At 50.6% G+C, this 27,888-nt stretch overlaps 10 protein-coding genes across 10 annotated transcripts; 3 read left to right on the forward strand and 7 right to left on the reverse strand.

The window, feature by feature from the left end:
- Positions 1-227: 227 nt before the first annotated feature.
- Positions 228-4,823, reverse strand: A1O9_07325 (uncharacterized protein; the record flags this gene model as incomplete). The annotated part of the gene is made up of 4 exons (XM_013404271.1): positions 228-3,705; positions 3,756-4,044; positions 4,090-4,480; positions 4,536-4,823. 4 exons carry the CDS (start codon positions 4,821-4,823, stop codon positions 228-230), a joined length of 4,446 nt encoding a protein of 1,481 aa, XP_013259725.1.
- Positions 4,824-7,235: 2,412 nt separating this feature from the next.
- On the forward strand, positions 7,236-8,180 carry A1O9_07326 (adenosine deaminase; the record flags this gene model as incomplete). The annotated part of the gene is made up of 1 exon (XM_013404272.1): positions 7,236-8,180. The coding sequence occupies one exon, from the start codon at positions 7,236-7,238 to the stop codon at positions 8,178-8,180; it is 945 nt and encodes a 314-aa protein (XP_013259726.1).
- Positions 8,181-8,316: 136 nt separating this feature from the next.
- Positions 8,317-11,007, reverse strand: A1O9_07327 (uncharacterized protein; the record flags this gene model as incomplete). Its single annotated transcript, XM_013404273.1, has 3 exons — positions 8,317-10,782; positions 10,835-10,939; positions 10,999-11,007. The coding sequence occupies 3 exons, from the start codon at positions 11,005-11,007 to the stop codon at positions 8,317-8,319; spliced, it is 2,580 nt and encodes an 859-aa protein (XP_013259727.1).
- A 609-nt stretch (positions 11,008-11,616) lies between these two features.
- On the forward strand, positions 11,617-12,213 carry A1O9_07328 (uncharacterized protein; the record flags this gene model as incomplete). The annotated part of the gene is made up of 1 exon (XM_013404274.1): positions 11,617-12,213. Exon 1 carries the CDS (start codon positions 11,680-11,682, stop codon positions 12,211-12,213), a length of 534 nt encoding a protein of 177 aa, XP_013259728.1. The 5' UTR covers positions 11,617-11,679.
- A 394-nt stretch (positions 12,214-12,607) lies between these two features.
- A1O9_07329 (uncharacterized protein) lies at positions 12,608-13,191 on the reverse strand (the record flags this gene model as incomplete). Its single annotated transcript, XM_013404275.1, has 2 exons — positions 12,608-12,897; positions 12,948-13,191. 2 exons carry the CDS (start codon positions 13,189-13,191, stop codon positions 12,608-12,610), a joined length of 534 nt encoding a protein of 177 aa, XP_013259729.1.
- A 1,622-nt stretch (positions 13,192-14,813) lies between these two features.
- On the reverse strand, positions 14,814-16,135 carry A1O9_07330 (uncharacterized protein; the record flags this gene model as incomplete). Its single annotated transcript, XM_013404276.1, has 3 exons — positions 14,814-15,574; positions 15,630-15,953; positions 16,009-16,135. The coding sequence occupies 3 exons, from the start codon at positions 16,133-16,135 to the stop codon at positions 14,814-14,816; spliced, it is 1,212 nt and encodes a 403-aa protein (XP_013259730.1).
- Positions 16,136-17,253: 1,118 nt separating this feature from the next.
- On the forward strand, positions 17,254-20,226 carry A1O9_07331 (uncharacterized protein; the record flags this gene model as incomplete). The annotated part of the gene is made up of 3 exons (XM_013404277.1): positions 17,254-17,568; positions 17,615-17,927; positions 17,978-20,226. The coding sequence occupies exons 1-3, from the start codon at positions 17,338-17,340 to the stop codon at positions 20,224-20,226; spliced, it is 2,793 nt and encodes a 930-aa protein (XP_013259731.1). The 5' UTR covers positions 17,254-17,337.
- An 833-nt stretch (positions 20,227-21,059) lies between these two features.
- On the reverse strand, positions 21,060-21,852 carry A1O9_07332 (uncharacterized protein; the record flags this gene model as incomplete). The annotated part of the gene is made up of 2 exons (XM_013404278.1): positions 21,060-21,544; positions 21,636-21,852. Coding segments are annotated over 2 exons (702 nt in total), but the record flags the coding sequence as incomplete, so codon positions are not given.
- A 633-nt stretch (positions 21,853-22,485) lies between these two features.
- Positions 22,486-23,635, reverse strand: A1O9_07333 (uncharacterized protein; the record flags this gene model as incomplete). The annotated part of the gene is made up of 3 exons (XM_013404279.1): positions 22,486-23,248; positions 23,310-23,547; positions 23,605-23,635. 3 exons carry the CDS (start codon positions 23,633-23,635, stop codon positions 22,486-22,488), a joined length of 1,032 nt encoding a protein of 343 aa, XP_013259733.1.
- A 3,726-nt stretch (positions 23,636-27,361) lies between these two features.
- Positions 27,362-27,874, reverse strand: A1O9_07334 (uncharacterized protein; the record flags this gene model as incomplete). The annotated part of the gene is made up of 1 exon (XM_013404280.1): positions 27,362-27,874. The coding sequence occupies one exon, from the start codon at positions 27,872-27,874 to the stop codon at positions 27,362-27,364; it is 513 nt and encodes a 170-aa protein (XP_013259734.1).
- Positions 27,875-27,888: the final 14 nt, after the last annotated feature.

Below are 27,888 nucleotides of genomic sequence, written 5' to 3' on the forward strand. Positions count from 1 at the left end.
AGTTACATTTGGGGAGACAGAACGTCATTCCCAGAAAGACAATGCCAATGGGTACAATCGGTGTGTGAATAGTAATAGGGTAACAAGACAAAGCAAAAGGCAACAATCGAAGATAAAAATGGAGGGTTGAAAAAATTGAAAATCTGTTCAGAATAAACACCCATCAAAGACACCAGGTCATAAAAAGCCATCTTCACATTTCCATGGCACTCCCAACAACGATACAATTACACCACTGGTGTTCTCTTTGCGATCTTCTCTTCCTCCTCTAGGCGCCTCCTCCAATCCGCTAGGCTGTCACTGAGCTCGGCTCCATGAGATTCGGTGGTTGGAGTCCTTTCTGAATCGAACTGTGTGCTGAGACGATAGTTGCTGCGGCTTGTGTTTTCCCACTGTGACCTAAGTGTCTCCAATTCTGAGGCCAAGTTGTCCAAGGCTACAGAACCACGTTCATCCCGCGATAATGTCTCGTCATTCACCGAAGCATCCGTCAGAGTTGAAGTGCTCTCGTCCCGACTGTGGCTGATGCCATTGATACCATGTGGTAGGGGCTGTAGCTGTGACTGCCGTCGATAATTGCCCACAGATTGGCCGACCTGATCCAACAGCATAGTAACTCGTTGCTCGGCTTCTTCTGCACGCTGCTCGAGCATCGAATTCTCCGTCTTGAGCTGTTCCAATTCTTTGCCAATCCGTTGAGCATTGCGTGTAAGTTCAGCATGACTACTTGCTTGTTGTTCTCGCTGGGATTGAATAGTTGTTAGCTCACTTCGCAGCTTGGCGATGTTCGACTCCAGTAGTGCCACATGTTGAGCTGTCTGCGTCTTCATCTCGTCAATGGAAGACTGTAGTTGCTTTCGCTCAGCTGCCCACGGTGAGTTATCACCCTCAGGTGCCGGCGAAGGGCTACTCTTTGCGGTTTCGAGCTCTGTTGTTAATTGAGAATTTTGTTGCTTATATTTGGTGAGCTCTTCTTTCATCTTCTTCAACATTTTCTCGGTGCCCTTGACATAGTGCACTGCAGATTGATAATCATTCTCAAGCTGTTCCAATTTCTCTTTATAAGTGCTGTCTGCCTCTTGCATTCGAGCTTCGAACTGTGACTTAGTCTCCTCATGTGATTTGATGCTGTTCTGAAGTTGCTGATCGAGCTCACGGAGGCGACTCTGCTCGGGTGTACCAAAGCGAGAGCTGGGCGAATGATCAAAGATAGGAGAGCGTCTCACGTCAGATGCGTTTATGCCTCGTTCCCCGAGTAGGTCCTTGAGCGCACTGTGTTGAACCGCCAAGGCACTTGCATCTCGTTGGTTGATCTCAAGATTTGCACGCGCTTCTCGTACTTCTTGTTGATAAGTTTGAGCGTCTCTCAAAGCTGCCTGCAATTGGCGACGAATCTGAAGACCTTCGCGACTTGATTGTTCTTGGTAGGCTTCGAGACCGGCAATCCGTTCCTCTGCACTACGGAGCTTTTGAGAAGCAGCATCAGCAGCATCTTGGTTGCGCTTTGCAAGTTGTGACGACTGTTCCGCGGATTCTCGTAACGCTGCCATCTTCTCTTCAACGAGCGAGTCGTTGGTCGATGACGAATCGTGGCTGGAAATCTTAGCTAAACCTGCAAGTAGGGCTGCGCGATGGGTTGATGCTTCCTTTGCGTTGGTCTCTGCAAGCTCCTCAGTATCTCTAAGGCGCTTGGACACGTGTTCCAGCTCGTTGGTGCGCTCTTCATGCTCGGCTTTGAGTTGGGCGAGTTTCCTCTCAGATGCTTCCCGTTGCTGACGCTCTTCTTCAATCTGTCGTTCGTAGAGAGCAACCTTACCCGCGGAGGCCGCGACAGCTGCTTCTAGCGCTGCCATAGAAGCAGTGTGGCTTTGAAGTCGGGAATTCGTCTCCTGATGGCTTCTACTCAAACCACCATGGTCAACTCGTAGTGTTCTGAGCTCTTCCTCAATTTCCGTGCGCCGCCGAGCTTCTGCGCGAGCTTCACTCTGCGCTTCGTGAAGCTCTGCGCGTAGGCCTTCAATTTCCGCTGGGTTTCTACCCTTGTGTAGCTCATCATACCGTTGTTGAAGCGCATCAACGGATTGCTCTGCAAGTTCCTTGGCTCTCTTCTCTGCACTGAGCTCATTATACATGGAGTCCAACTTGGCTTTGTATTCCGCCTGTGCCGCCAAAGCTAAGGCAAGGCGTCTTGTGAGGTCAGTGAAGCGTTCCTGTTCATCAGTTTCACGAGAAGCGTCGGGTTGTGGAGTACTGCGGGTGCTTCCTCCATGAGCAGCAAGTTTTGCTCTTGCGTAAGCAGCTTCTGTTACCGCAGCATCACGCTGGTGCTCGACTTCAGCCACTTTTCGGGCCATTGATGATGCTTGTTGTTCCATGGCCTCTTGCATCTTGATGATTTCACCGCGCATTGTCATGAATGCTTCTACCAAAGGCCGATCATCGTCAGCGACTTGACTTACAGCACGCTCATCGAAAGCTGGGCTCGACGAAGTACCACTCTGGAAGCCTTGCTTTCGAGCCAGAGCCAATTCCGAGGCATACCAGGCATTGGTCTTCTTCATGGTTTCTAATTCTTTCAGGAGAGCTTCTTGGTGTGGATTCAGCTTGGGAGATCTCGGCTCATCTGGGACACTTCGCAGGCTTCGATTGTCGGATTGAGAATCACCATGGTATCTTGCGGATGAAGCGCGTCCGAGTAACCCATCCTCCGTGCTGTCAATGGAGCTTTGAGCACGCTGTGATCGCAGAGATCGTTGTCGAGCAACTCCGCTGCTCATTAAAGGAGCGGCTTCACCTGCGTCCATCGCCATCGCCTTTGCTCTACTGTCAGTCCGTTGAATTGGAGTTCTTCGACCATGAGTGCTGGGACTAGCCTCTCTACTAGGGCGAATATTCTCCTTCTGAATATCTCGAACAGCGCTAGCCTGCGCCGGCTGCTCCGTGGGCAGATTTCGACTTGAGTCAGGACCAGCTGAAAGGGCTCTGGCATCAGCAGGACCTGCATTATATTTACCCTTGGCTCCATTGGCGGGTGACTGTACTCCATTAGCACGGGGATTGGGTGGTTGTCCTTGAGGAGGAGGCCCAGCAGGAGCCTGTGCCACAGAGGCGCGTGGTAGTCGGGAGGCTGAACTGTTCTGCGATGATGGTTCGGGCCGCTGGACCGGGCCACCAGAAAATTGGTCGCGGCTCGTGGCTTGCCCCATCTGTCCTTCTCGAGATGTCGACCTCATAGGAAGCGCATTGCTTTTAACATCAGTGCTCGGTCGTCTCGTGGGACTGGTAGGGGCCTTGCTGTCTCCAGGTGCATCATTGGGATAGCGAATCTTGGCCGTGTCAAGGACATATACCATGCTCAACTCGCCTGGGTCACGCGGTGCTGAGCTGGGTTCACCTGCGAGAACGATGATTTTATCTCGATATGCGGTCATACTGTGTCCAGACCGTGCGGATGGAGAAGGACCCATGTTTTGAAAAGTGTACCACCTCTTGGAAGGGATACGGAACGCGGCGAGATCGCCCAGATCGGTGCCTTCTTCAGTGCGTCCTCCGAAAATGTACATGACATCGTTGACTAAGGCAGCGGAATGGCCTTCGCGCGGGGCGGGAATATAGCCGATACAATCCTGTTGTGTCCAAGCATTGGCAGCAGGACTGTAGGTCCAGACATCATTGAACCATTGTGTGCCGTTCGTACCGCCAAACCTGGTAGTGGTTAGTAGTGTGAAATTGCATCTCCGCTACCGTGGACTTACAGAAATAGTTGGTCGTTATAGCTGATGATAGTATGGTTCGTTCTAGCGGGAGGAGCCTTGCCTGATTGTGTGATATTGTTGGTTTCGCTGCTATTCGGGATTAGAAAATCCCATTGGTTTACAGGATTTTGCAGGGCGTTCAAGTCGAAGGCCACTAGATCATTGAAGAAGTAGCCCTCGACTTGGCCACCAAAGATGTAGATTTTTGAACCTAGAATGTTCAGAGTGTGGCCGTATCTCCCTGCAGGCTTTGGACCAGGAGGAGAGGCTCTCGACCATTGGCGGGATGCTATCATCATCAGAAACTGATCTCAGAGAAAGCAACTCGACTTACAAGTATTAAGAAGATACAGGGTATCGTCAAGGACATCAGAGTCGTCCATCTTGGTGTCGCCACCGTAGACAATATACGCGTTTCCGACGAGTAAACTCGCGTGACCAACTCGAGGGCCGGGACCTTCAGAGACAGTGGCGATGGGGTAACAGGAAAGACTTCCACCACCAGACTCGACCATCCAAAGGTCGCCTCGAACCATTGAGCCATTGATCAAGCCACCCATTATGTAGATATCACCATCTTTGGAGGCCACGGCATTGACCGCTGCGCCATAGCGAGGGAAAGGGTTGGACTGGGGAGTAGGGAAATTTAGGCGTCTTTGCGACCACGGATATAAGGCGGCGTTGGGTACTTGAGTTGCAGCAGCACCCAGATTGGTGGGACGGGTCTGTATGACGGATTAGTCTTACAGGTTTTCATTGAAGACATGGAATGGAACTCACCCCGGCCTCGGACTCTGATCTCTCGCGACGAGCGAAGCCAGGGCCTGGCGCACTCGCCAACTGAGAGCCCATTGATGAGATTGAGCCGTTGGGATTGTTTATACTAGCCAGAGGGGGAGGAGAGGTTGTGGAGCGACCATCCGTGGATTTGTCTATGGAGCCATTTTGGGTGGAGGAAGAAGGGATGCTTCCATCTGAGGTGTGAATATTGCGGCTGGCGGGGGGGAGGGAGGCATTGGCGGCAGGAGGGGGCGGCGCGTTCTTTTTGGATTTGAATAGAAATGCCATGGTCGCTACTGCCCTGTTCGGCGCAGATGTGGGTGAAATAGTAACACCCCTGTGACCATTCGAACCACAATGAGTGAAGCTGAGGTTAGGTGAGACGGATTATATGCGGAATTAATGTATCTTGAGGACGACCATGCAGGCGTGAATCAGGAACAATCCATCCTTTACTCCAGTCGTACAGAGGTATACCGAGGATGAGGAGAAGGAAAGGTCGAGACAGCGATGCGAAAAGGACGAGCCGGTTGAGGGTGTAGAGACCAGAAGAAAAGGACGAGGTTGTAAAGTTGGTCGAGGCGCAGCTTGATTTCCCAATTGCCAAGGGCGGTCTTATGCAGGAACCGGAGTGGAAGTTCAAGTTAGAGGGCAGAACGCAGAACGCAGAACAGAACGCGACTTTGATGATGCCAATGGTGTCTGTGCGGTGAGTGGCCCGAGGGTCGACAACGCGACAGGAGGAATGGGATTAGAAGATGAGGTTGACATGAAAGACTGGCAACAGTTACGGAGTATGGACACTCCGGGAGAGGATACGGAGTAGATAGCGTAGTGGTAGGAATACGGAGTTATGTGAAGATCAGGAGAAATTATTATTACTGAACGGCAATGATAATCGCTGGGCGCATATACAGGTGGCCACGCTACTATGTAGCCAACTAGCCAGCACTTTTACTACAGGGAGTTAGCAAGTACCAGGGCACCAGGGCCGAGGGGCTGCGGGTGTGGGTGTGGGTGCGGGTGCCGAACCCAGAAGTGAAGGTTGGGCACGGGGGGTTGGCCACGCTGCAGCCTTGGACTGGGACTCTAAGGAAGGCCTGAGTGTTGGTGATGGTGGGTGGCAGCACAGGCGCACAGTACCGTGTATGGTAGTTGGTAGTTGGGGCGTGGTAGTGGTAGCCAGAGGCCTTCCCTTGGTCTGTCTGGTACCATTACCTTCATACGAGTATGCACTCCGTACTCCGTACTCCGTCCGTAGACTCTCTCCTTCCTGACTTCAGTGCCAACAGCCGCTCCAACTTCTGGTGTTTCAGCTGGCCAAGATCAGTTAGACTGCAGTGGCGCTCCGCTTAAGCGCCCCTCTTTCCACTCTTCCCCACTCTTTCTTTCAGGGATCGCGCCTGCCAAAGAGGCTCCCGTTGACTCCCTGTTTTTCCTGTTTGCCCACCTTCCTCTATCCTCCTGCACAGGCCTGAGGCGCCCCTCGCCCCCAGCAGAACCATTGGCGAACTTGCATTGGTCTTCACCCCTATTAGAGATGGAACCCCCGAGAAGATTGGATGCAGCCCCCAGGCTGTGGCTCACTGCGATGTCAGCTGTCACCAGCCTAATTCCACAGTCCAAGTTCTTTCGTAGTGCAAACCGCACGTTGGATCAGGAGTACAGATCCACGAGTGGTTATTTTGATCTCTACACGCACTCCGTACATAGTGAAGAACCGGCATTCTCAAAGGCCAAGTCTCGTGCGAGAGTGGTATGGTTTTGTCACGGGATTTCACGTGACTTGACCACCTGGCACGGCTGCGGCCACCTGACCTCCATAATTCTGGCCAACCTTTCAAACCTCACAAGCGCGAAAGTGGGAAGGAGGCCGTCATCGTCATCGTCCGCGGTGCAGGATGACACTTTATCATTCATTCATTGGAGGGTTCGTACACCCCAAATCAGGTACAGTGCACTTATCTCTCCAGTAAGTTCAAACTACCCAACACTGCCGTGAAACAGAGAAACCAACCACAACAATAAGGCAAGTCATCAATAATCCCCAACATCAGCTCAACACGACACACATCAAAAACATTCTCTGTCTGAGGTTCTCAAGCTCGTGTCATTTTCCAAAGAGTAAACCATCTACGATTCGCTGGCTGGCTTGCCACCAGCCGAAGATACCGTATCCACCCAGGACTTGTCTGCCTGGCCCTCCATCCAGAATATCAAATCAAATTATCGCATCTCGTTGCATCCCCATCTAGTCTCTTATCTCTCAGTCAGTCATGGCCTCTTCAGATCTCAAGGCATGGATCGCCGGCATGCCCAAAGCCGAGTTACATGTTCACCTGGAAGGTAAGCAGAAAGCATCCGGAAAACCAAACCCGGGGTTGTTCGTTTCATGAATTAAGCATGATCATTTTGACTCATCGTCTTCATCACTACTACGGAGTACTCGGTACCAAGTATCTCGTGCTGTTATCCACCATCATTCTGGCCACTATGGGTAACTCGCACCCCTGCCCCTACCCTGCCCTCCCAGGCACGATGTCTCCTATTGGCAAAATCTCCATGCGGACAACAGGAAATGCATGACATTTATGTGGAATGAAACTACAACTTATGCAACAACATGAGACCCCAAATACTGACCACACAACAGGCTGTCTGACGCCCCAGCTGGCACGTTCCCTAGCGGAGCGGAACAATATGCCAGTGCCAGCATCAGTATCGACGCCTCAAGAAGGCCAAGCACCACAGGCAGGCTACGCATTCCACGACCTCGCCTCCTTTTTAGCAGTCTACTACCCGAACATGGCCGTGCTGCAAACGGAGCATGACTTCCGAGACCTGGCCCTCGCGTTCCTCACCCATGCCCACTCCCAGAACATCAAGCACGTAGAACTCTTCTTCGACCCACAAGCACACACAGGACGAGGCATCCCCTTCGCGACCGTGCTGCGCGGCTACCGGCTCGGCCTAGTGACTGCACAGCGCACGCTCGGCATCTCCGCGAGCCTGATCATGTGTTTCCTGCGCGACGCCTCCGCGGAATTCGCCATGGCGACACTAATGGAAGCCCTCCCGTTCAAGGACTCGATCATCGGCGTGGGGCTCGACTCCGATGAGCGCGACAACCCGCCCGCCAAGTTCGCGGCGGTCTTCCAGCGCGCAAGCAAGGAAGGCTTCCTGCTCACCGTGCACTGCGACATCGACCAGCCAAACACGCTGACGCACATCCGGCAGGCCCTGACGGAGCTGCAGGTCGACCGGCTCGACCACGGGACGAACATCGTCGGTGACGAATCCCTGATCTCCATCGCGCTGGAAAAGGGCATCGGGCTCACGTGCTGTCCGGTGTCTAACAGCGTGGTGACCTCTGATTTCAAGGGAAAGGAGATTGTGAGCCTGCTCCGCCGCGGCGTCAAGGTCACTGTCAACTCTGATGACCCGGCTTATTTCCGCGCCTATGCGAATGAGAACATGGAGAAGATGGCCACTGAGACTGATCTGACCAGAAAGGAGCTGGTTCAGTTGCAGCGGAATGCCTTTGCCATCTCGTGGATTTCTACTTGGCGCCGGAACCATTTCCTGGCGTTGTTGGATGAGTATGAGCGCTCTACTTTGACACCCAACTTAACTAATGGTGTTTAACTGTTAAATATGAACCGTCTTTGAGCCGGAAAAGAAAGCTGGTGGACGAACGGTCCTCTATCATGAACAGAGGGTATCGATGCGAATTTAAAAGACAACATGATATGCTATGCTATATACCGAGCCACAATACCTTTCATTCTTTGTCCTTCACTTTTACGTTGAGGTCAACCTCGTCAAAGAAGGTTGCGCGGAGCTGCACCATGGCGGCAAGCTCCAGGATAAATTCTTGTAGGATAATGGCATTGGTGATGATATGGCTGACGCTGGCTTGACTTCGAGGCACGGGCTCTTCTTGCATGCTTGGAGTCACTGTCCCAGAATTCTCACTCCCAGGAAGAGCAAGCCGAAGGTTGCTAGGTCCCGGACTCGAGGTCTGCATGCGCCCGGCCAATACTGGCAAGGATGATGATGCTTCTTCAGGCGCATGAGTATTCACAAGCTGCACCTGTGTCCTCAGAACCGCGGCCAGTTTGCTCTGCGTGCGAAGTGATGCTTCAAGCTGGTTTTCCGTTTCTTTACTGGCGTCCGCTGGCAATGCTGGTCGCTGAGGCGATCGGCCAATTGTATGCTCAGCTAAAGCCATCCGGTGACCAGCTGGCTTACTGATGGTACTATCGATAGAGCCAAATTCCGTGGTCGCAACTTTTCTACCTCTTGGTGTGGTCGGTCTGGACTGTGATTGTGTAGGACTACTTGATCGTGAATCATGATGTTGACTTGTCGTCAGAGTAGTAAGGCGTGTCTGCTCGAAAGGTCGGTTTCTGTTTAAGTTTCGTTCTTGTGGCTCTTCCTCCGCGAGATCTATTCTCCTTCGAGCTAGTAACTGGTCCCATTCCGCAAACTGTGACTTCCACTGTCGAACTTGTTCAATCAACTCGCTAATGATAAAGGTGATGTTGTACGAGGAGTTATCCTCCACATGACCCTGTCCTTCTGTCGGTAAAAACCATCCTACTAAAGACAAGTGCTCACATGCAGTAACGGCTATGATCGCCTCGGTAAGATAGAGATTGGTGATGGTATCGTTCGCAAAGAAGTTGCGTAGCAAAGAGACGATCGCCTCGAAAAGTTTGCAATTACGACCGATTGATAAATCCCGGTGGCCCTGATCGAGCTCGTCAGGACTGCTTGAGAGACAACTGTGCTGTTCAAGGATAATTTGGCCATCGAGTAGAGCCCCTTGATACGAGCTATCCATCCCGTCATATTCAGATATCGCGACCGCATAGTCAAACAGCTGAATCATATTGCTGTTGAACTGATTGACTCCACGCTGGAGCTGTAAATTCGATGCAGGTTCCAGGCGGAAGAGATTCGACAACACATGAGAATGGTGTTTTGACACGATAATGGACAGGAGCTTCAAACAGGCGTTGACAGTTTCGGGGTGGCTGGATTTCAAACTTATCACCATCAAGTCCAGGAGGTTGAACAGATTTGGGGAAGGAGTGTCGTCAACCTCTACCAAAGCTTTCAGGTGGTCTATTGATTTTCTGCGACTGACAGACATCCTTTGCCGTCGGTGTCCCTTTTCTCTTGGCTCAACCGGCACATTCATCGATGCCAAAAGATAGCTCAAGATTCGGTCGACCAGCTGATAATGTTCGAGTGCTTGTAACAGGCGGTAAAGATGTGAGATCACTGCAGCTGTGGAGCCTCCTTCAACATCAGAGGACTCCAGCAGCGAAGGGTACAATAGTTGCTGCACGAAGAGTACCTGAAAATGGTCCAACAAAGTATCTCTGACTTCGACTGATTTACAATGATTCAGCGTATCTTGCCAGAATGCCAAGTAGGAGTAGAAGGATTTGGTCTCGTTTTGAGCGTCTGGATTGGGACTTGAGATCGATTGTAGGGGCTGTGGTTTGTCGGACAGTGCGACGATGGGAATACAAGCTGCTCCTGTGCCCAGAGAATTAGATTGCCTGCTCAATCTGCTATACAAAGCACCAAGACCACTAGCCATTTGCGGTGCTAAATCACTTTCGATCATCCAAGTCTCCAGAGGTTTGAACCTGGAAGCAGTTTCAGTCAAATATAACAAGGCGGTCCTGGCGAAATCGCCCACAGGACCATCATGATGGACGTATTGCACCAGGACATAGAATAAGGGAAATTGACTTCTCCTTGACTCATCTGCACTAGTGCGGCCTCGGGCGTTCTCACGCTCTGGGAAGAACCAGGCGGGGAGGATGTCCGGGTCAGACCTAATCTTTGTCGCAATCTCGAAGAGCAACTCGACTAGGTCGGTCTGCAGCCGTTCCTCAACGATGACTTGGCCTCCTATTGTAGCATAGCATACTAGATCCAGCAGTGACCTCGTGAATAGTTTGCTATCCAGAAGTCCCTCGGCTTCGCCATTAATGAGGACGTGGAAGAGTTGGGCGGATAGACCGATGATCTCCACGTCCCTTGATGAGACGGCTAGCTTTGTGATGATGATGTAGGTCTGACTCGAGGCTACATATCTGAGGCAGGAATGAGGAGCTGCTCGGCGGGACTCGTCATGGAGGAGAGCTTCGAGGCGGTGGAGGAGTTTTGCTGTGTAGGTCAGGGCAGATTCATCTTCTTGCTCGACCTTCCCGCTACGCCATGTGTGCTGAAGCGGTCAGTTACTGTCGAGCAGATGACATGGACATCAGCAGACCTACCGTCAAAGCATTGCATATGCTTTTGCAGGTTGAAAGGCGTTCGGCCGGGGTATTGCTCTGCCGCTTGGTTGGAGAGTTGCCGGAGCCTGCGATCAGACGCGTGAGCTACAAACGAATGCCCGTGTTAGACTTGACCTCGCACAACGTCAAGTGGAAGGACATACAAGATCCATAGTGTCTGTATCTGTAGCTGGTGACTCATATTGCTAGTACCCAAGGTTGACCTGCGCCACAGCAAGGATGGAAGCAGAAGGGGAATCGATGGCCTTCTGACACAGTAGTCGCAGTCTTGGGGTGGATGTGGTGTGGATGGCGGCTGCTCGTCAGGCGTCAGGCGAGTCACAAGGCTGTCAGCATCGCCATTGCTCTCGCCATTCGACATCTTCTTATTGAGGTGCACTTGCCGCCATCTACGCAAGAGGTCTCTAATCTACACTGCTGGTCTAAGTGCACCCCCTCGTAACTTGTACGTATGTCGTATGTCGTTTTGAAGCAACCGAAGCGAGCTTTTCCTCCCAAGGCCCCAACTTTGACTTGTGGAGGCAGTGTCAAAACATCCAAGCGCTAGGCTGAACCACACCGCGTGACGCAACTGAGCAGGCTTGTGGTCTTCGTCCTTATAGTCCGTCATGTCTGCTTCGAACGACGATGCTCGAAATAAACGGGTCGACTCAGAGCCGGCTGAACCAGCAGGGAAGAGCAGCGACAATAACGTGAAAATGGGAGATTCGTTCTACAGCGACCACCATTCGGATCACCATCAGTCTGCCAATGAGATCCAACCAGGCAAGACAGCGACAGGACTCTTTTCTGAACATGGCCATTCTCTCGGTCAAATTCGCCCCATGGCCAAACACTCGGGCACCTCCGTAGCAACCTTCTTCAATGGTCTATTTACCACCATAATCGGTATCTCATCCTTGGGAGCAAGTGTCACATTCTCCTACGTTCTATCCAACAACACACAAGATCCGCCCTCGAGGAACCCAAGATTCTCAACTGAACAAGTCCAGCAATTCCTCGCCATCAGTTGGCTTCTCTTTTTGCTTGGACTGGCATTCGCCTCCTCTGGTTCCACTTTGTTGACCTTCTTCAAGAGTCACTGGATAGCCGATTGGGATGGAATCAACGGAAAGACAAGTCAATGGCAAGTCCAAATGTACGCTATTCTGGCGAGTGGTCTTATGGGTGGCTTGATCATTGGCGCATTTGTCATTTTGTGTCTGGTCGTGGTGGCTTATTCGCCCACGGTTGGCTGGATTTCTGTGTCTTTCACTGCCTTCTTCGGTCTGTTCATTGCTATGGCCATCGTCAATCAAGCCCCTTGGCCATGGCGTGACAATACCACAAGTCCAGCACACAGACACCAGACGGCCTGAACAAATTCAAAAGGTTAAACAGCATATCCCATTGAACCAACGGACTTGGTCTTTGAGCTGAACGGTCCAGTATTGTGGTGTTATATTCAGGCGTGAGGAACTATGCTGTCTGATATCTTCCATCAGCACTTGCAGTATCCTGGTTCTGATATGAATTTTGTCGTGGCAGGCATCTATCTTGGACGGATTGGGAATTCGTCCGAGCCCGGATTGCCATGATGTTAAAACAAGCTTGTATCGTCATGTAACTCCAAGCTGACGTCTGATTGAGTGCATCATCTATCACTGCGTGCAGGCATATGCTGACGCTAAAAATACCATATGTAATTCGTATCACATACAGGAGAAGGGATCGGGTCGACCGAAAAACTGTTCAGAATAATCGTGTACCTTTTCAATCAGTATCATCACTACTGTTAGCTTTCCTCTTCCTTCCTCCCTTGCCTTTCTTCTTGGGGGCAATGTCGTCTTCGCTGTCTTCGCTCTTTGCTTCGGATTTGGCTCGTCCCTTTTTAGATCCTTCATCCGGGACGTTTTCACAAATGTCAGTTAAGAAATCGTATTGGCCGTCTTTCATCAGGGCTGCCTTCAGATGTTGAGCAGTGACCCGTTTAGATCGATTGGCTTTTGCTTCCTCAGCTCCCTTGCTCACCAGGGCAATCATGAAAAGCTCAAGAGCTTTGGCTGTGTTGTAGTCAGTCATCGATTCCTAGCTGTTTGAAGAGGAAGCTTACCAACTGCAGTGGGGGTCGCTTGGGCGACTTTGCCCACGTCTTCATCGGCCTGCATAATTCGTTTGATCCGAGCAACGGGGAATTTTGTTCTCACGTCGATGCCATGAGCTGGGTCGGGCAGGGCCATAGGCATGGTGGGCGGAAATGACTCTGACTTGACAGGCATTGCCTGTCTTGGTGGACCGCGTGGGTCATAGTTCAGGTCGAGCTGCTCCTCTGCCCGCTGCTGGCGTGTTCGAGGCATCTCTCCGTATGATTGGTGCAGGGCGGGAGCCTGCAAAGGGTAATGTTGGTTAATAGGTTCTGGCTGGAGTTGGGCGTACCCGAAATCTGGTTGATAAGGATGTTGTGGTTGAGAGAAAGTTGGTGGTGGCGGAGGGTTGTGATAGAATGGACCTGGAGGTTGAGAGTAGGGTTGCTGTTGTGTTCTGAATGGTGGTGGTGAAAATTGCTGAGGAGTGGTGGGTGGTTGAGTCCTAGGACCGAAATAAGAAGTCGAGGGAGTTGTAGTTTGTGGAGAAAAGAAAGGTGAAGCGTCGTAGGAGCCACGGGGCGAAAAAGAATAACCAGCAGGAAAAGAAGAGTCTGGATAGGATGGAATTCGGCTCAGTTTAGGCGGTGGAGGTGGCTGCAGCGCACTAAGGTCTGGACTTTTCGGCCTGTAGTTTTCTTGTTCTTCGTTGCGGTTCATGTCTTGGTGATTTCCGTAAGTTTGGTCTGGGCGATTGCAATTCTGGTAATACTGAGGTGGCTGGGGCAGTTTGAGGTGCGTATCAACGACATTTTGGAATGTAAAGGTAGTATAGCAATGCAACGTTCTGGCACGGTCTTCACGTGGTAGCGTGCATGGTCACCAAAAATGCAAGAGCAATGCTGAATGTATCTAGATATCACGTGGGAACTTGGTCCGCTGGTGACTGATGGATGACGAGGTGGAAGGATCAATGTAGATCCGGGAGATAAGATAAGATGTGGTCACTGGGTGTTTCGGAGAGAGACTCGGAAGTTCGGGGGATCCTTTCCCAAGCACAGATCGGATGCCAGAAAACACGCAACCACAAACACAGGCTGAGGTGAGGGGCTTCGGCCCAGGCGAGGGGCGCGATGGACCTTATAAAATCTTTGGCCTGGTCGTTGGATCATCCCAAAGAGCTCCAGGGTGCGCCAGGCTAACTCTAAAACAACCCTGCCCGATCGCATCAGCCATCCACAGCGCGCCATTTGCCCTGTGCCATCCCGCTCTAAACAGGCCAAGTCCCTGCTTGACTATGTTTCCTTCCCCACCACTGCGCTCCCACCCAGTGTGTACCGCACCAATCTCGTTCTCGACGCGTATCAGGACTCAGGAGCCAGGCATAAAGATTTGGGCCTTTCTGGCTTTCCGCCCGTCAGCCTTCCCTGCAGATCATGGCTCCTGTACGAGTAGAGATTCCATCCTCAGCCTTACGAACTCCAATACTCAACGTTGAGTGAATACATGATTCTGCTGTACCATTTTCCTGACTCTCTATGGTCTACAATACCAACTTGTTGACTCAAACAGCTGAGTTTGCCGCTGTCATGCGATCTCTGCCCATGACGAGGCCTCCCTGTATTGTAGACGCGCCTGGCGGGTCTTGGCCAGTTCGCGTCATGACTGCCCGCCGTAACTCCGGACGCTGGGACTTAAACTTGACTTCAGACAAAATCCATCAACATCTGACTAGCCAAATGATGACAGAGCAAGCTGAGGTTGAGTTCTAGTTAAGTGGCCATGCAACAACCCAGTCCAAGCTGTGGTCGTAGCTGGTCACAACACTAGAATTATTCCATGAACGACTTTAAAACTTGATCTAATCTGATGGCATGTCTAATGTTGAATCGAGTTCAAGTCTCTTTCGACGCCTTTACAACTTTTGACGCCATACTCGAGGCCATGATGTATTCAGTTATGATGTCAAGCCCTGACATTCGTTCCTCTCGACTTGCCCCGAGAAACAGATTGACGACCGGCCAAGCGTGAATCCCAGCTTTATGTTCATGTTCCTTTACTGCCGCCCCATTGGTCTTCATATTTTTGATCATCTGATGGATACCAGGCTCAAAAACTTCCTCGCTCCCATACACAATCCGATAGCCGTTGATCGGCGATGCGTGCTTCCATCGACCTGTGCTTAATCCCGGAGATATAACTTCATCCGTCGTGGTTGATGTCCCCGCATATTGCTTTGCATACAGATGCAGACTCTCTCGATCTAGGTAGTCACTCGGCGTATTCTGGTTGAGTGATGAGACGAGGTGAGTCCATGGAGACATCAAAATGGCCAATCCAGGTTTGTGCAGTGCTTGAAAGTGAGGATCCTGCTCCAGGTGTCCTGGCTGAAGCAACATACTGAGGATAAGCGTCGCCCCAGCAGAATCTCCACTGACGCAGATTTTCGCGGCCGAACCATCGCCAAAGGCATCTTGCAGGAAAGTGTAGCCAGACCTGGTCTCGTTAAATTGCGTCGGCCACTGGGCATCAGGAACCAGGGTGTACTCTAGAGCAAATACCGCCGGATTATCGAAGCCGCTCTCCTTTAATCGAGTAGCCCAAGCCATGAGAAATTCGATATAGAAGTATGCTGACCCCATGGAGAAACCGCCGCCTTGTCAGAGATATTAGCACAACCAGGCAGCCTTCCAATAGGTCAATGTATTTACCATGTGCGTAATATATTACAATGTCCGGATCGGAGTTTGGATTATCAACTATCCACAAACCTCTTACGCCACGTCTGATGATCTCTCGATAGTACATGGGACAATGCAGATAGCCATGTCGAAGGAGCCTGAAGCGAAAGAATGGATAGGCCACCCATTTTGAAAAGAAAACCCTTCCGATGCTGGCGGGAATGTTTGCAAATGCATAGCGGACACATCGGATGACCAGGTCCTGGAAAAGAGTGGCATTCCTTGTAAATGGAGACTGTTGGCTCTTGTTCGTGTAGCTCCGTTCACGTATTAATTGAAATGGCAATCGGAAAACTGGGAACGTTGTTAACGAGGTTCGTTATCATTGTGAGCGGGTATCGCTGCTTACTCAGAAATGGTATCACTTTTGCTATGACAAGAACAAGGGAAAAGATGCCTGCTTGGTACAGAAGCTGAGGAATGAGGATTATAACAAAAGCCAAACAGTCGAGGAGACTGATTGGTCCTAATATCATGGTTGAAACCCAATGTGGTCGTTTCGATGTACAGACTTTGGAATGTCTAGTGAGTTTTCCCAGCACAATAATGTCGGTTGAATGAAACGAGTGTCAGAATAGATAGAAACAAGAGAACAATGTAAGAAGGGCAAATGGAACCCCAAATATACCTCTCAATCAGCTGGAGGCCCTTGAACCCCAGTAATGTAGTTCATTGCCTTTGTTTCTGTGCGAACACTGTTCAAGAAATATGGATCGTGACTTCATCGACTTTGGAGGGCGGCTTGTCTATTCGGTACCTTGTAGACGCTCGCCTTGTCGGCCGCATTTCATCAGGAGTTTATCAATCATCATTGCGTTATGAGTCTTCCGTTCGGGATACCTTAGGCTCCCAGTGGCTGAGGGGCTTCCCCAGGCGGCCAGGCACAAGGTGGAGGAGCCCTGGGCGTCAAGTTAGTGATAAATGGACCGCTAAAAGCGGTAGCAGGGACGCCTAACTAACTCAGACCGCAGTAGTCGATCTCGGCTGTCGGTCGCACCATGAACCCATCTTGCCTGCTCTTGCCTGCTTGGGTTGCTCTTGCGACTACGGCTGCCTTTTCGGCTGGACGAGTTTGCACCTGATCGGCTCTCCATCAAAAATTACATGCCATGATACTTCTGGCTTCAGTATTACACCACAGCCACCACAACATCTCTTCTATTTTATCTATCTCCCTTCACGACTGACTCGAAAACCTAAATGAAAATGCACTCCTTCACCCTCTCGTAATGGCGCTTTCTTGCCTTGTTACTCCAATAGCCCTAGACTGCATCCACGTCTCGACCCTGCGCCGTTGCAGCCTGCCATCCATTCCTTGTGTCTTCCAACCCACACAGCAAGATGGCTGATGCGGACTTGGTCGCATCGCTAGCCGACACGGTCAGGTGAGTTACCTCGCGGACTCCTCGAATCCTAGATCAGGAACTAATCTGGACAGCGCTTTGGGCCTGGAGAAAATTCCAGATCGACTTCATTGTAATGCCTGCCACAAGTTCAACCTCAATGCGTATAAGACAACATGTTGTGATACAGTGATTTGTGAATCATGTTAGCTGGAAGCTTCCTCGTCATGAACCTCTATTAACGGGCCCCAGGTTTTACTTCTCGCTGCGACATTAGTTGTCCCATATGCGATCATAAGCCTTTCAACAGCGATGTGTGCAAGCCTAACAAGGCCATGCGAACGACGGTCAAATCTTACCTTAAGACGATAGAGAAGGCAAAAGCAGAGGCGAAGGTCGCAGAACTGAACTCAGCAGACAATAACGTGCAGTCTGAGCAGACAAACACTGCCACAAACGGGCATGCAGAGGTGAATGGGTCTGTGGTCATGGTGGCAGACGCGATATCTGCAGGTACAGGGGAACGCGAGACCACTCCCGCGAATGATGTTCAACCCTCTATAGAAGTAAGTCGCGCCCTCCTCACTTTCAGCTTCTCTCACACAAATGCAGGATCCTGAGCCAGACTCCTGCGAACCAGACGACGATCATGTCGAGATTCAAGTTGAGCCCGACGAGGACCAGGACGACATCCCTTCGCAAAAAAAAATCATCATCGAAGATCCCGCCGAGGATCAATACAACGCTGATCTGGAGAAAATAAACAACAACAAAGGTACCTTCTCCAACAGTCAAGACCAAGCCACTACCAACGGTATGGACCCAAACGATTTCTCCAATATGATGAATGGTTTCAACAACATGGACTACAACCAGATGATGCAGATGATGGCAAATGGCATGGGCAATTTCAATCCAATGATGGGTAAGTTCGACCTGCACCACCGCTACGCAAATTGGCCAACTGACAACCAGCAGGAATGCCCATGGGAATGAATTCAATGTCACCAGGCATGTTTGGTGGATTTGGCAGCCCCAATGGAGGCATGAATAATATGAATGGCATGGATATGGGAATGAACTTTAATTCCAACCAAGGGATGTATTCTGGCTGGAATAACGGCCAAAACAACAATATGTGGCAGAATAATAATGCAAATGCATTCTCGAATGGCATGGGTGGTGACTTCGGTTCCAACTATGGTTTCAGTATGGCACAGTCTGGCAATTTCCAGCAGCAATACCCCAATGGTGATTTCCAAAATGGCTATTCTGGCCGTGGCTATGGCCGCGGTCGTGGTCGCGGTCGCGGTGGCTACGGTAGAGGCCGTGGTAATTTCAACCAGTACTCGCAATTTCAGCAGCAGCAGCAGCCATCTTCTAGTGGACCCAATCAATACGACAACCAAGCGATGCGTTCCCAAAACACAGATGATTATAAGAATGGCACCTCTGCCAACGAACCATCAAACACCAACATCGACCACTATGACCACGAGCACGACGAATTTGCTCCCGGTGGGCAAGACGACATACAGGAAGCCTTAGGTGAAGACTACCAAAAATCCACTAGTGCTGATAATGATAAGAAGGCCTCAGATCCCCTTCCAGTCACAGGTGAAGAGACTCACCAGGAGATAGGCTCTCAAAACAAACCAAATGCCGAAGCAGAATTTTGCGCCAATGGTTCTATCAAGAATGTCGGCGATGCTCCAATCCCAATACCATCGGTAGCTACAGATGACCCAACGCCAGCGTCTGATCAGCCGAAGCCCATACCCGCAGCATACGAGGAAGACCTCCAAGGCCCCATGCCACCACCGTCTGCGCCACTAGGGCCTGCAGCTCAGTATGACTATGGCTATCGCGGTCGCGGACATGGTAGATTTGCTCAACGTGGTCGTGGTTCGATCTCTATGCAAAATGGTCATTCTGCTCCCCAAGTAAAGCCCAACTCTCAAATGCCCCTGGCTGCCCCTGGCGTTGTAGGAGCTCCTACGGGCCCAAGAGCTATGCGTGAGCCACCCGCACCTTCAAGACCAGTTTCCCGCCCTGCAAGTGTAAGTTCGGGTTTTCATTTCATTGGCCGGGCTTCGATGGGCTCTCCCAAAAGACCAGAGTCCCATGGCCTTGAGACATCTGCGGTCAAGACACCCACTTCAAGTGAGCATGATGACTATAAAGCAAAGGATGATTCGAAGACATATCCTCGACAGGAAAACTACGCAAGTTCAAAATATGATGTCGACGAACAAGATGGCAATGAGCGAGAGAAGGAGAAGGACAGACCATATAGACGATCGTCTAAACGATCGTCCTATGATGATTACGACCGAGACGAACGACAACCTTCAATTGATGCTTCAGATTCTGCCGATAGAAAGGCCTTGAGGAGAGGTCGTGGTGACAAACCGAGGGCAACATCATCCAAACTCCAACTCTCTCGCTCACGGGCATACCATGAAGACGCCAATGGTGACCATGAAATGGAAGACCACGAGGAATCCAGTCGATCCCACCGTGATGGACGCGATGGACGCGATGGCGGTGATAACAGGAGCAGGCACCGAACCGGTCGCTCTTCCAAATATGACGACCGTGATCGAGAACGAGATCGTGAGAGGGAAAAACCCAGAGATCGAGATCGAGACCGAGACCGAGACCGAGAGAGAGACCGAGACAAAGAAGATCGATATCGCGAAAAAGAACGCGACCGAGATCGAGATCGCAAACGATCGCGGCACGATCGACATCGAGAAGACGACAAGGACTATGACAAGGACTATGACTACGAGCACCATGATGATGACCAGGAATCTCGGCATCGGTCACGAAGGCATAAACGGGACCATCATCGCCAACAAGAGAATGAAGAGTATTCCAGTACAGCTGTTGCGACTACTAGCCGCTCACATCGATCCAGCGCCACAGGCACCCCGACTCCCATTGCCTCTGCTGCCGTTGTAGCAATGGATAAGGACCCGCATACATTAGAACGTGAAGCAAGGAACCGCGAGCGCATGCTCAAGGAGCAGCAGCGGAGAGAGAAGGCTGCCGCAAAATCCGTTTCCGCTGGTGGTGGTGGTGGTGGCGGCGGCGGCGGCGGTGGCGGTGGTGGGGAGCATCACTCCTCGCGAGGAAGCCGGCGTGTCACATACAAATACGAAGACGACATCGAGCGCAGTCTGGCGGAGAGTGAGCGATCGAGTTCTAGGTGGAGGTGAGATGTGATGTCTCTGTGTTATGTACTTCAAGCCTTTGGTTCGAGGCCCTTGGCATCCTGTAACACTCGGGTTTTCTTCCTCTTGCGTTAGATGAAATGCTGCTCATAATGGCAACACGATAACCTGGAATCCATACTTCGCCATCATACAGCCGTCATACCGCACAATGCGCATCTGGGCTATTAATTAAGACGAAATACTCACTTGCATGAAATCATGTTCTACAGTTATTGTGTTTTAATTTGCACTTCCTTCCTTCCTTCCTTCCTTCCCTCCTTCCTTCCTTCCCTCCTTCCTTCCTTCCCTCCTTCCTTCCTTCCCTCCTTCCTTCCTTCCCTCCTTCCTTCCTCGTTTGGCGTGAGGCGTGTGCTCACAATTACTCCGCGTCCTGCTCACCACCTGTAAAGGACGTACGGCGACCTGTTAGAAGAAGCGTAGAAAGGAGAAGAAAGCAGAAGGCAAGAATCTCCGCGTCGCGGCCTCCGGGTCCTCGATTTCCTAGGACTATTGTCTCACCTGCGTTCTCCCAAAACAGCCCCCTCAATCCAAGCCAGGGAAAAGAAGATTGTTTGAAAAGGATGAAAATTGAGCCAAGATAGACGAATAATATGATATGCTATGCATGTGACATTCATTCCAGCACCCGGTGTTCCCGTCGCTGCTAACTCCCTTTTTGAGGGAAAATCAAAACCCAAAACCCAAAATTCAAAGCACGTTCAGAAAACATAAAGGGGCATATCGTCGTAGCTTCGCGTGGTTGAAAGCCCTTGGGGGGGGGAGCGGGCCGGTAGAGGTAGAGGGGGTTGATTTGAACTCTAAAAAAGCTCGTTCGTGCCGAGAAGGCCGGCAATCGCCAGCATAATCCCGGCTGGAGTGCTCATTCCCATCACCAAACCCTTCTGCCTGCTCCCGGCGCTCGAGAGCGAGCTCATGCTGGTGGTCGCCGCTGACATCGTCGCAGAAGCTGTTCCTGAGCCAGACGCTCTCTCCTCAGCCGCACCATCTGTCGAGCTCGCCGTGGCCGTGGACGAAGTTGGCTTTACCGGAATGACGGTTTTGGTGATCTCACCGTTTGTCTGTGTCACGGTCACTGGGCCAGTCGCTGTCGCGAGGATATCCACCACCTCGGCGTTGCCGGCGTCAGAAGAGTATGAATTGCCGTGGTCGTCGCCGTTGGAGTCCGTGTACGCGATGCCCACGCAGTCTGCCCGCCATGACCCTATATGCTCGGTTTCGCCGGTGTAGAAACAGGTCCCAGCGGCCAGGAGGAGTCCAGAGATCGTCGAGGGGCTGCATGTTGCTGAGTCGTAGGTGCGCACTGGTGAGGGGTGAGTTAGAGCGAAGCTTAGGCAGGGCAAAGGCAGAAGAGATGGCGCAGATATGGAGTTTTATGAGTCAGGAATACATACGCGTGCACCCCTCGTCAATGTCAGAGATATAGATCGCGACCGACCCATTGGGCATCTGGTGACAATTCAAATCGGAGGTGAGCGGGTTGGGGTCGGTGAGTTGATAAAACGCTGTGCCGGCATTGCACGAGCTGTGCTCGAAGAAAGAGAATTGGCTTGACGCGTAGACTTGTGAGACAAGGGATGAAGAAATGGCCGTGGAGATGAGGAAGGAGCGCAACAAGTGGCATGATGGTGGTGTAGGTGTTCGCATCCTTGTGACTTTGTCGTACTAGAGAGTACAGTGGTTTTAGTTGGGTGGACTTCGACTAGAATATCTGCGATATCTCTTCATGCAGCAATCATGCGGAGTCTGGGGGTGCTTCTCGTTCATGGGACTGCGAAGTCGTCAAAGACGGGCCCGAGGGGTGTAGAGCAAGGAATATATTGGCGGCAAAAGCGCGACATTGATCTTTAGCAACTGCCATTCAGGGGAGACTCAGCAACTTTGAAGGGCGAATAAGGCCGTCGACGTCGAGCACAGGCATTTTTCTTTTCTTGTCGACAATTTTGAATGTTCTTGACTCTTTTGAGATAATACTGGGATGTGAGGTGTTGGCACATTCCATACCAGGACATCAGCACAGAGCCGTGGTTCGCAAATTGCAAATCTCGCGCCAATGCACGTCAACTGTCACTGCAAGGCTGCCACCCAAGAAATCCAATCTCCAGTCATCAGATGACTTCATTCTCGCGATTGCCCACCTTATTAGTGGTAGCTTTTCCCCCCCTCCCAAGTGTGTAGTGTAAGGTGTTAAGGCGGGAGTGTTATCCTCGGTACATCCCCCTTGTCGCAGTTGTTCTGGGCGCCCTATCGCCTCTTCTGTGATTTAGTCCACATGGCTACAAAATCAATTTTGTCTTTAACTCCCAATCCGACTCTCTTGACGCGTCCTAATCTAGCTAAAGCCTCGGCAATCTTGTCTAGAAACGCTCTTTCTTCTTTGGTTGTAGGGCCCTCGCCTTCCTCGCTTCCAACTAATGTGTCGGCATCGCTCGCCGCACCATCCGATCCCAGAGTGTCCAAGTAGTTGGCATTAAGGGAAGAGCTCTTCGCGATTGAGTCTATCGATCTCTTTGACACGTTGAATATAGCTTCCGCAATCCGGATGCGAATGCAATGTGAAGGCTTGCTGCAAAGGTTCCAGAGAAAGGAGAAATAGTTGTGCGGGATAGGGGTAGTAACATCTGCCGGTGTATACCTCAAACTGACTGGGAATACCTTGGTGCGAGCTGATACTGCAAGAAGACTAGGACTCATGGGAAGGATGCCCCTCCCATTCGTTGTGGTACATTCCGGGAAAACAACAGTAATGCGATTCGAGTTTCGCTTCATGAAAACATCCAAGTCGACAAGGTTGACTCCATCCGGGGGATAAAGCTTTGGGTGTGTGAAAGATCGGACAACGGCTTGGAACAGCGATATCGGCTCCACCAGCCGAGTATGTGGATATGTAGCCACGAAGACAGGGTCAAAGATGGCAGCAAGGTAGAGTGCGTCAATAGGGGAAGCTCTCGACGAGGTAATAATGGACCCGTTTTGAGGAAGGCGGGCGTTGTTCTGTGCCAAAGACCTGTAGATATCAATATCAGTATGCGCTCTGTACCGGTCAACAAGAATTGCTCGTCTCTTACCCTTTCTTTACGCCATCAATCTGTAGATCGATCCACCATATTCCCGGTATTCCAAGAATGCACCACAGAGATACCTTTCTGCCAAAGACGCCGATTGGCATCCATTGGAGGAATGCAAAGTACGAGAAGGCAAAGAGTAAAAGGAGCGGCACACGACAGACGAAGAGGAAGATGTGAAAGGGTAGTTGAATTCCTTTTGGGTCAGGTGGGATCGGGAGAAAGGGAGCAATACCAGATCCTACGGTGACTGTCAGTGCGTGCGAGCTAATGTGGCAGGCTTGTGAGAAATATTCACCCTTGTCGCGATACTGCGAGAACTTCTCCATTTTAGGCAGGGCAAGTACCACACAAAATTATACAGTCAATCGTAGAATGCTCAGAGGCGGAAAAGAAGGCGCAAGAAGTAGTAGGACATAGCCTAAGCAATGTATGTCTTTCGTTGCCAGGTCATGTGTTGCAATTCAGAAAGCAGGTCGGGGGGAGTAATTAGGCGAAGTGCCGGTACCTGTTCATCAGGACGAGTTGACTATATATGAGAAATTGGAGAAATGATGATGTTGGGCATCGGCACCGCAGGCTTGGAGAGGGCTTTGTGGGTAGGATAGTGGCTTTGGTTGCAGGCGAGGTTTAGTCGACTGGTTTTAACGCGGTGGACGGATCAATGAGCGACGAATAGACCGTGAGAGAAGACACGGAGAGGGTAATGATAGCGGTCAATAGCCTGTTAGGCGGGCGTTAGTAGAAGTTATAGTCGCAAGAGAGTGGAGCGAGAGGATCACAGCGATGATGGAAGAGACGAGAGCTTTGGTTTTCACATGTCACCTTGACACGTTGAAGCCGGATGAATGACATTGCTGAAAACGGGTTGGCGGCTTGGCATAATTGTCAACGTCCTTGGATCCTGCCGCTTTTAAACGAATGCTCCTGCCGCTCCAGGCTCCGTCTTGGCCACCAACTTATCAAGATGATTCTGATAAGAGCGCTGTTGTGTTGGGCTGAAGTGAGTGCGTTAGGTCCTCCCTCGCCAATTCCAATGGAGCGAAGAGCTGGCACCCAAAGATGTGGTGGATGATTTGCGCAGGGTCGCAAAGGGGGCCACCACTAAATGCAGCATTGTCGCGAGGCTAGATCACGCGGGTAGTCTGTTCGGAATGAAGAATCCATTCAGCACTGACAGTCTCCATCAGATATATAAAAAATACCGGCTAGCGGTTGTCGGATATTCTATCTGATGTGCCGTTTATCTTTGTTTCGCCTATGCTGCAATTCAAGATGGTGGGAGTCACGTCAGCGGCCGCGGTGCTGAGGGTGGTTCCAAGTCCTCCAAAGAACCCGGCTGGCCATTCCCGTGTCTGTATGCCTCTCGCATATGACCGCGGTGTCCTGTCTCTGGACCCAGTGCAGAGGCAGCACGTTCTAGCAGCTGGGTAACAACTTGCCCATGGCCGCGCCTCGCGGCTAATGACAATGGTGTCTGACCAAACATGTCTCTGGAGTCGAGGTGAACCCCATTCAAACACACGACTGTCCAAGATTGGATATTTGGTGAAGTCACTGAGCATTGGGTGCCATCCGTGCACATTTCAATGCAGAACTGACTCCAAACCCTTGCTTGCGCAGCTACATCACGTTGCAGACTCTTCGACAGAGTGGTCATCCGCATGCGTATTCATATCCGCCCTTCGTCCACAGATTTCATGTTCTTGGACTCATCTGCGCCATGTAATCTACCACGTCGAAGCAGGCGCCTTCGTAACCAAGGAGAATCCTTGAACTCCTGGGGACTTCCCTACCTCCTCGTACGAGTGGTCGCTGACAGCCGGGAACGAAGTGATACGAACATAGGAGGCAGCAAGAGGCAGAAGCTCACTGCCCCTTGTTTTCCTTGCCAGTATTACGACTAAACTTACGTATCAGGTGTGTAGTTACCAGGGCTCGAGCATCGAGTGTTTCGGATCCGTTGGACGTTATGTACGCCCGCAGTTTAGAATGCAGTGAAGCCCTGACCCCTGGTGGTTCTGGTCTCCACTCCTTCTTGCTCCAAGTCGTTTTTCTTCAAAGTCAAGCCGAATCTGAGACTTCGTACTTATAGAACCAACCCAGCCTCGCCCAAGAACTCGACACGCCGAGTTCGCCCACACAATTCAGTTGTCGCTACGAAAATGTTGTATGCATGAAACAAATTCTTTTTGCCCTGCTCGTAGTTACTTTCAAAATAGGAAGTCTGCTAGCCGAATCCACCCGAGAATCAGCCAAAGAAGTCTCCATTCCGTGGGGTCCCTTCGGTCATTGCGCATGAGCAGCGAGAACATGTCCAAAGTACTTTGGAGTACCACAAGCGTAAGACCGTCAGTACTCCAAAGCTCTTCAGATTTTGAAGGCAGTTGCCATTACCAAGGTAATGGAACAGACTTCAAGTTCCACCAATTTCATGCAGTGACTCGAGAACACAATATGTACAGGGTAAACAAGGTCGTATTCTGGGCCACACCGGCCTGAGAAAAAGCACAAAATAATTTCTGAACTGCCTGCCACCTTTTTTTGAATAAGAGAAGCCATTGCCCGCCAACATAACCTCGACGTCCTTACGATGGAGGATAGACCATGCTTGGCAAGGCTGTGACTCCTTTTGTGTGAATCCGGTGAAACACTTTGGCCGCTTAGACTCACCATTCAGCACCTGGCCAGCTGACTCCCCCAGCAGCATCAATGATGAGTTCCCACCTCTCTTATCGGACTAGTGCTTAAGCAGATGCACCAAGGGTCCAACAAGGTGGATTCAAAAAGAGAAGTGCGAATGATTTTGCTTTACATTTTACACTGCTACTTAGGAGCGATCTAGTAGAACAATTTTAGCTCGCGCGCCAAATTGACTCCGACCTCAGCTACCCCATAGATCCTTCAACAAAGTCAAGGACTGGGGCCAGGATGTATATCTAAGACTCTGCGATACACTAAGAGTGGATTGAGAGGTAGCCAACCCCAAAAGATAGAAGGACTAGAAGTAGGAACTAAAGTTGCAGAACAAGAGTAGAGCAGCTCAAGCAAAGCGTTTAATGTCCAGCTGTCAGTTCCCGGTAGCTCTATTCGTTCTTGAGCGCTGCTGGTTGCCTGCATGATTGCCGAAAAGAAGGCCAAGACGTTCACTGGAGGCTATAAAATTCAGATTTACCAACACAATACGTTGCTCCAAGATTAATTACAGGATAAATATCATAATGAAACTTGGCTGCATGCCTGCCAACTTACTGTGGTGGCCTGAAGTTGCGCTCTTCACTGTTTTCCATCAATGTTGAAGGACCTACAGACTACAGTCTACCTGAGCTGATTGGTCTACACGCACAGGGAAACCTTGGCTGGTGGCATTGAGTAGATTAAAAGTGATACTCGATGAAACACAGCTGAAGCTACCAGGTTAAGGAATTAAGTTCTGCTTGCGATCTCCATAGACTTTTCCTTCTTCACTATGTGATAGATATATATCATCCATACATGAATTTTCTTTACTACCACATGAATATATATCCACCAAGTTATTCCTCATCGCCTGAAGAACCCAGTAAAAGTCAGTGGATACAGAAGCACATTCTTCAATTACTTCTTGAAGTAAACAGGACTGCTCTTTAGATAGCGTACTAGGTAAGTCTTCCAATTTCCAAATATGTCTACGTTTGATCAAATGTAGAGCAGTGATAAGAAAACTACAGCAGCTAGGAGAATTTTGATTGTTACCCCTAGGCGTTTGTTCGTATAGTGATTTGCACCTGCACCGGACCGCAACATCACAATGCCATGGTTCTGAAAAAGAACATTTTTCACCAACAAAGACAGGCAAAAAAAGGCTCTCCAGAACCTCTCACGGCTACATGACTGAACACCACCAGCGTCTACCTTTTTCATTAGGTCCTTGGTCAAAATGAAAACTCTGGTCCAGAGGGCATTCTGGTGAATCCCAACCAGGGAAAGAATCCTCGCTATCAAACGTAGGATAGGATTCTGGCGCTTCCCCGCTCCGAGAATCCATAAAGACCCTCACGGCTCGGGCAAGGAGTCTAATTAGCTGCTATATTGTGGATATAGCTCGTCATTGAAACAAATTGAACATTACCTTGATCCTGCGAATCTAACGTACTTCCTCGATTAAATTCTCCGTAATGCTTCAAGTGCTGGCCAGCTGAAGTTTGCTCGAGATTGCAATGGTTGGCGACCTCGTCATAGATCTGCAGTGCGAGGCCAGAGGGATAACCATAGCGGCTCGCTATCAGGGCCAGAGCTCGAGATTTTCGCTCTTCGTCCTTTACACCAATACGCAATGTCGCAAATTCGCCAGGAACCCCCACTAAACCATGATGATAAAATATCGCGGCGGACCAAGTTAATCTGCTGTTAAGACTGTTCGCTTTCCACTTATCAATGCGTTCGAGCTTGTCTTGAATCCCATATGAATCTAGCCTATCCCATTTCGTGGTTACGATAGTGACATTTGGCATGTAACTTTCGCCACCAAATTTATACAACCAAGTGAAAATCTTTTCAGATTTGACTGTGATCCTGTCTTCCTGCATTGCGTCTAAGTATA

This window comes from Exophiala aquamarina (assembly GCF_000709125.1).
Source record: "Exophiala aquamarina CBS 119918 chromosome Unknown aczIA-supercont1.5, whole genome shotgun sequence".
Classification (NCBI taxonomy): domain Eukaryota; kingdom Fungi; phylum Ascomycota; class Eurotiomycetes; order Chaetothyriales; family Herpotrichiellaceae; genus Exophiala; species Exophiala aquamarina.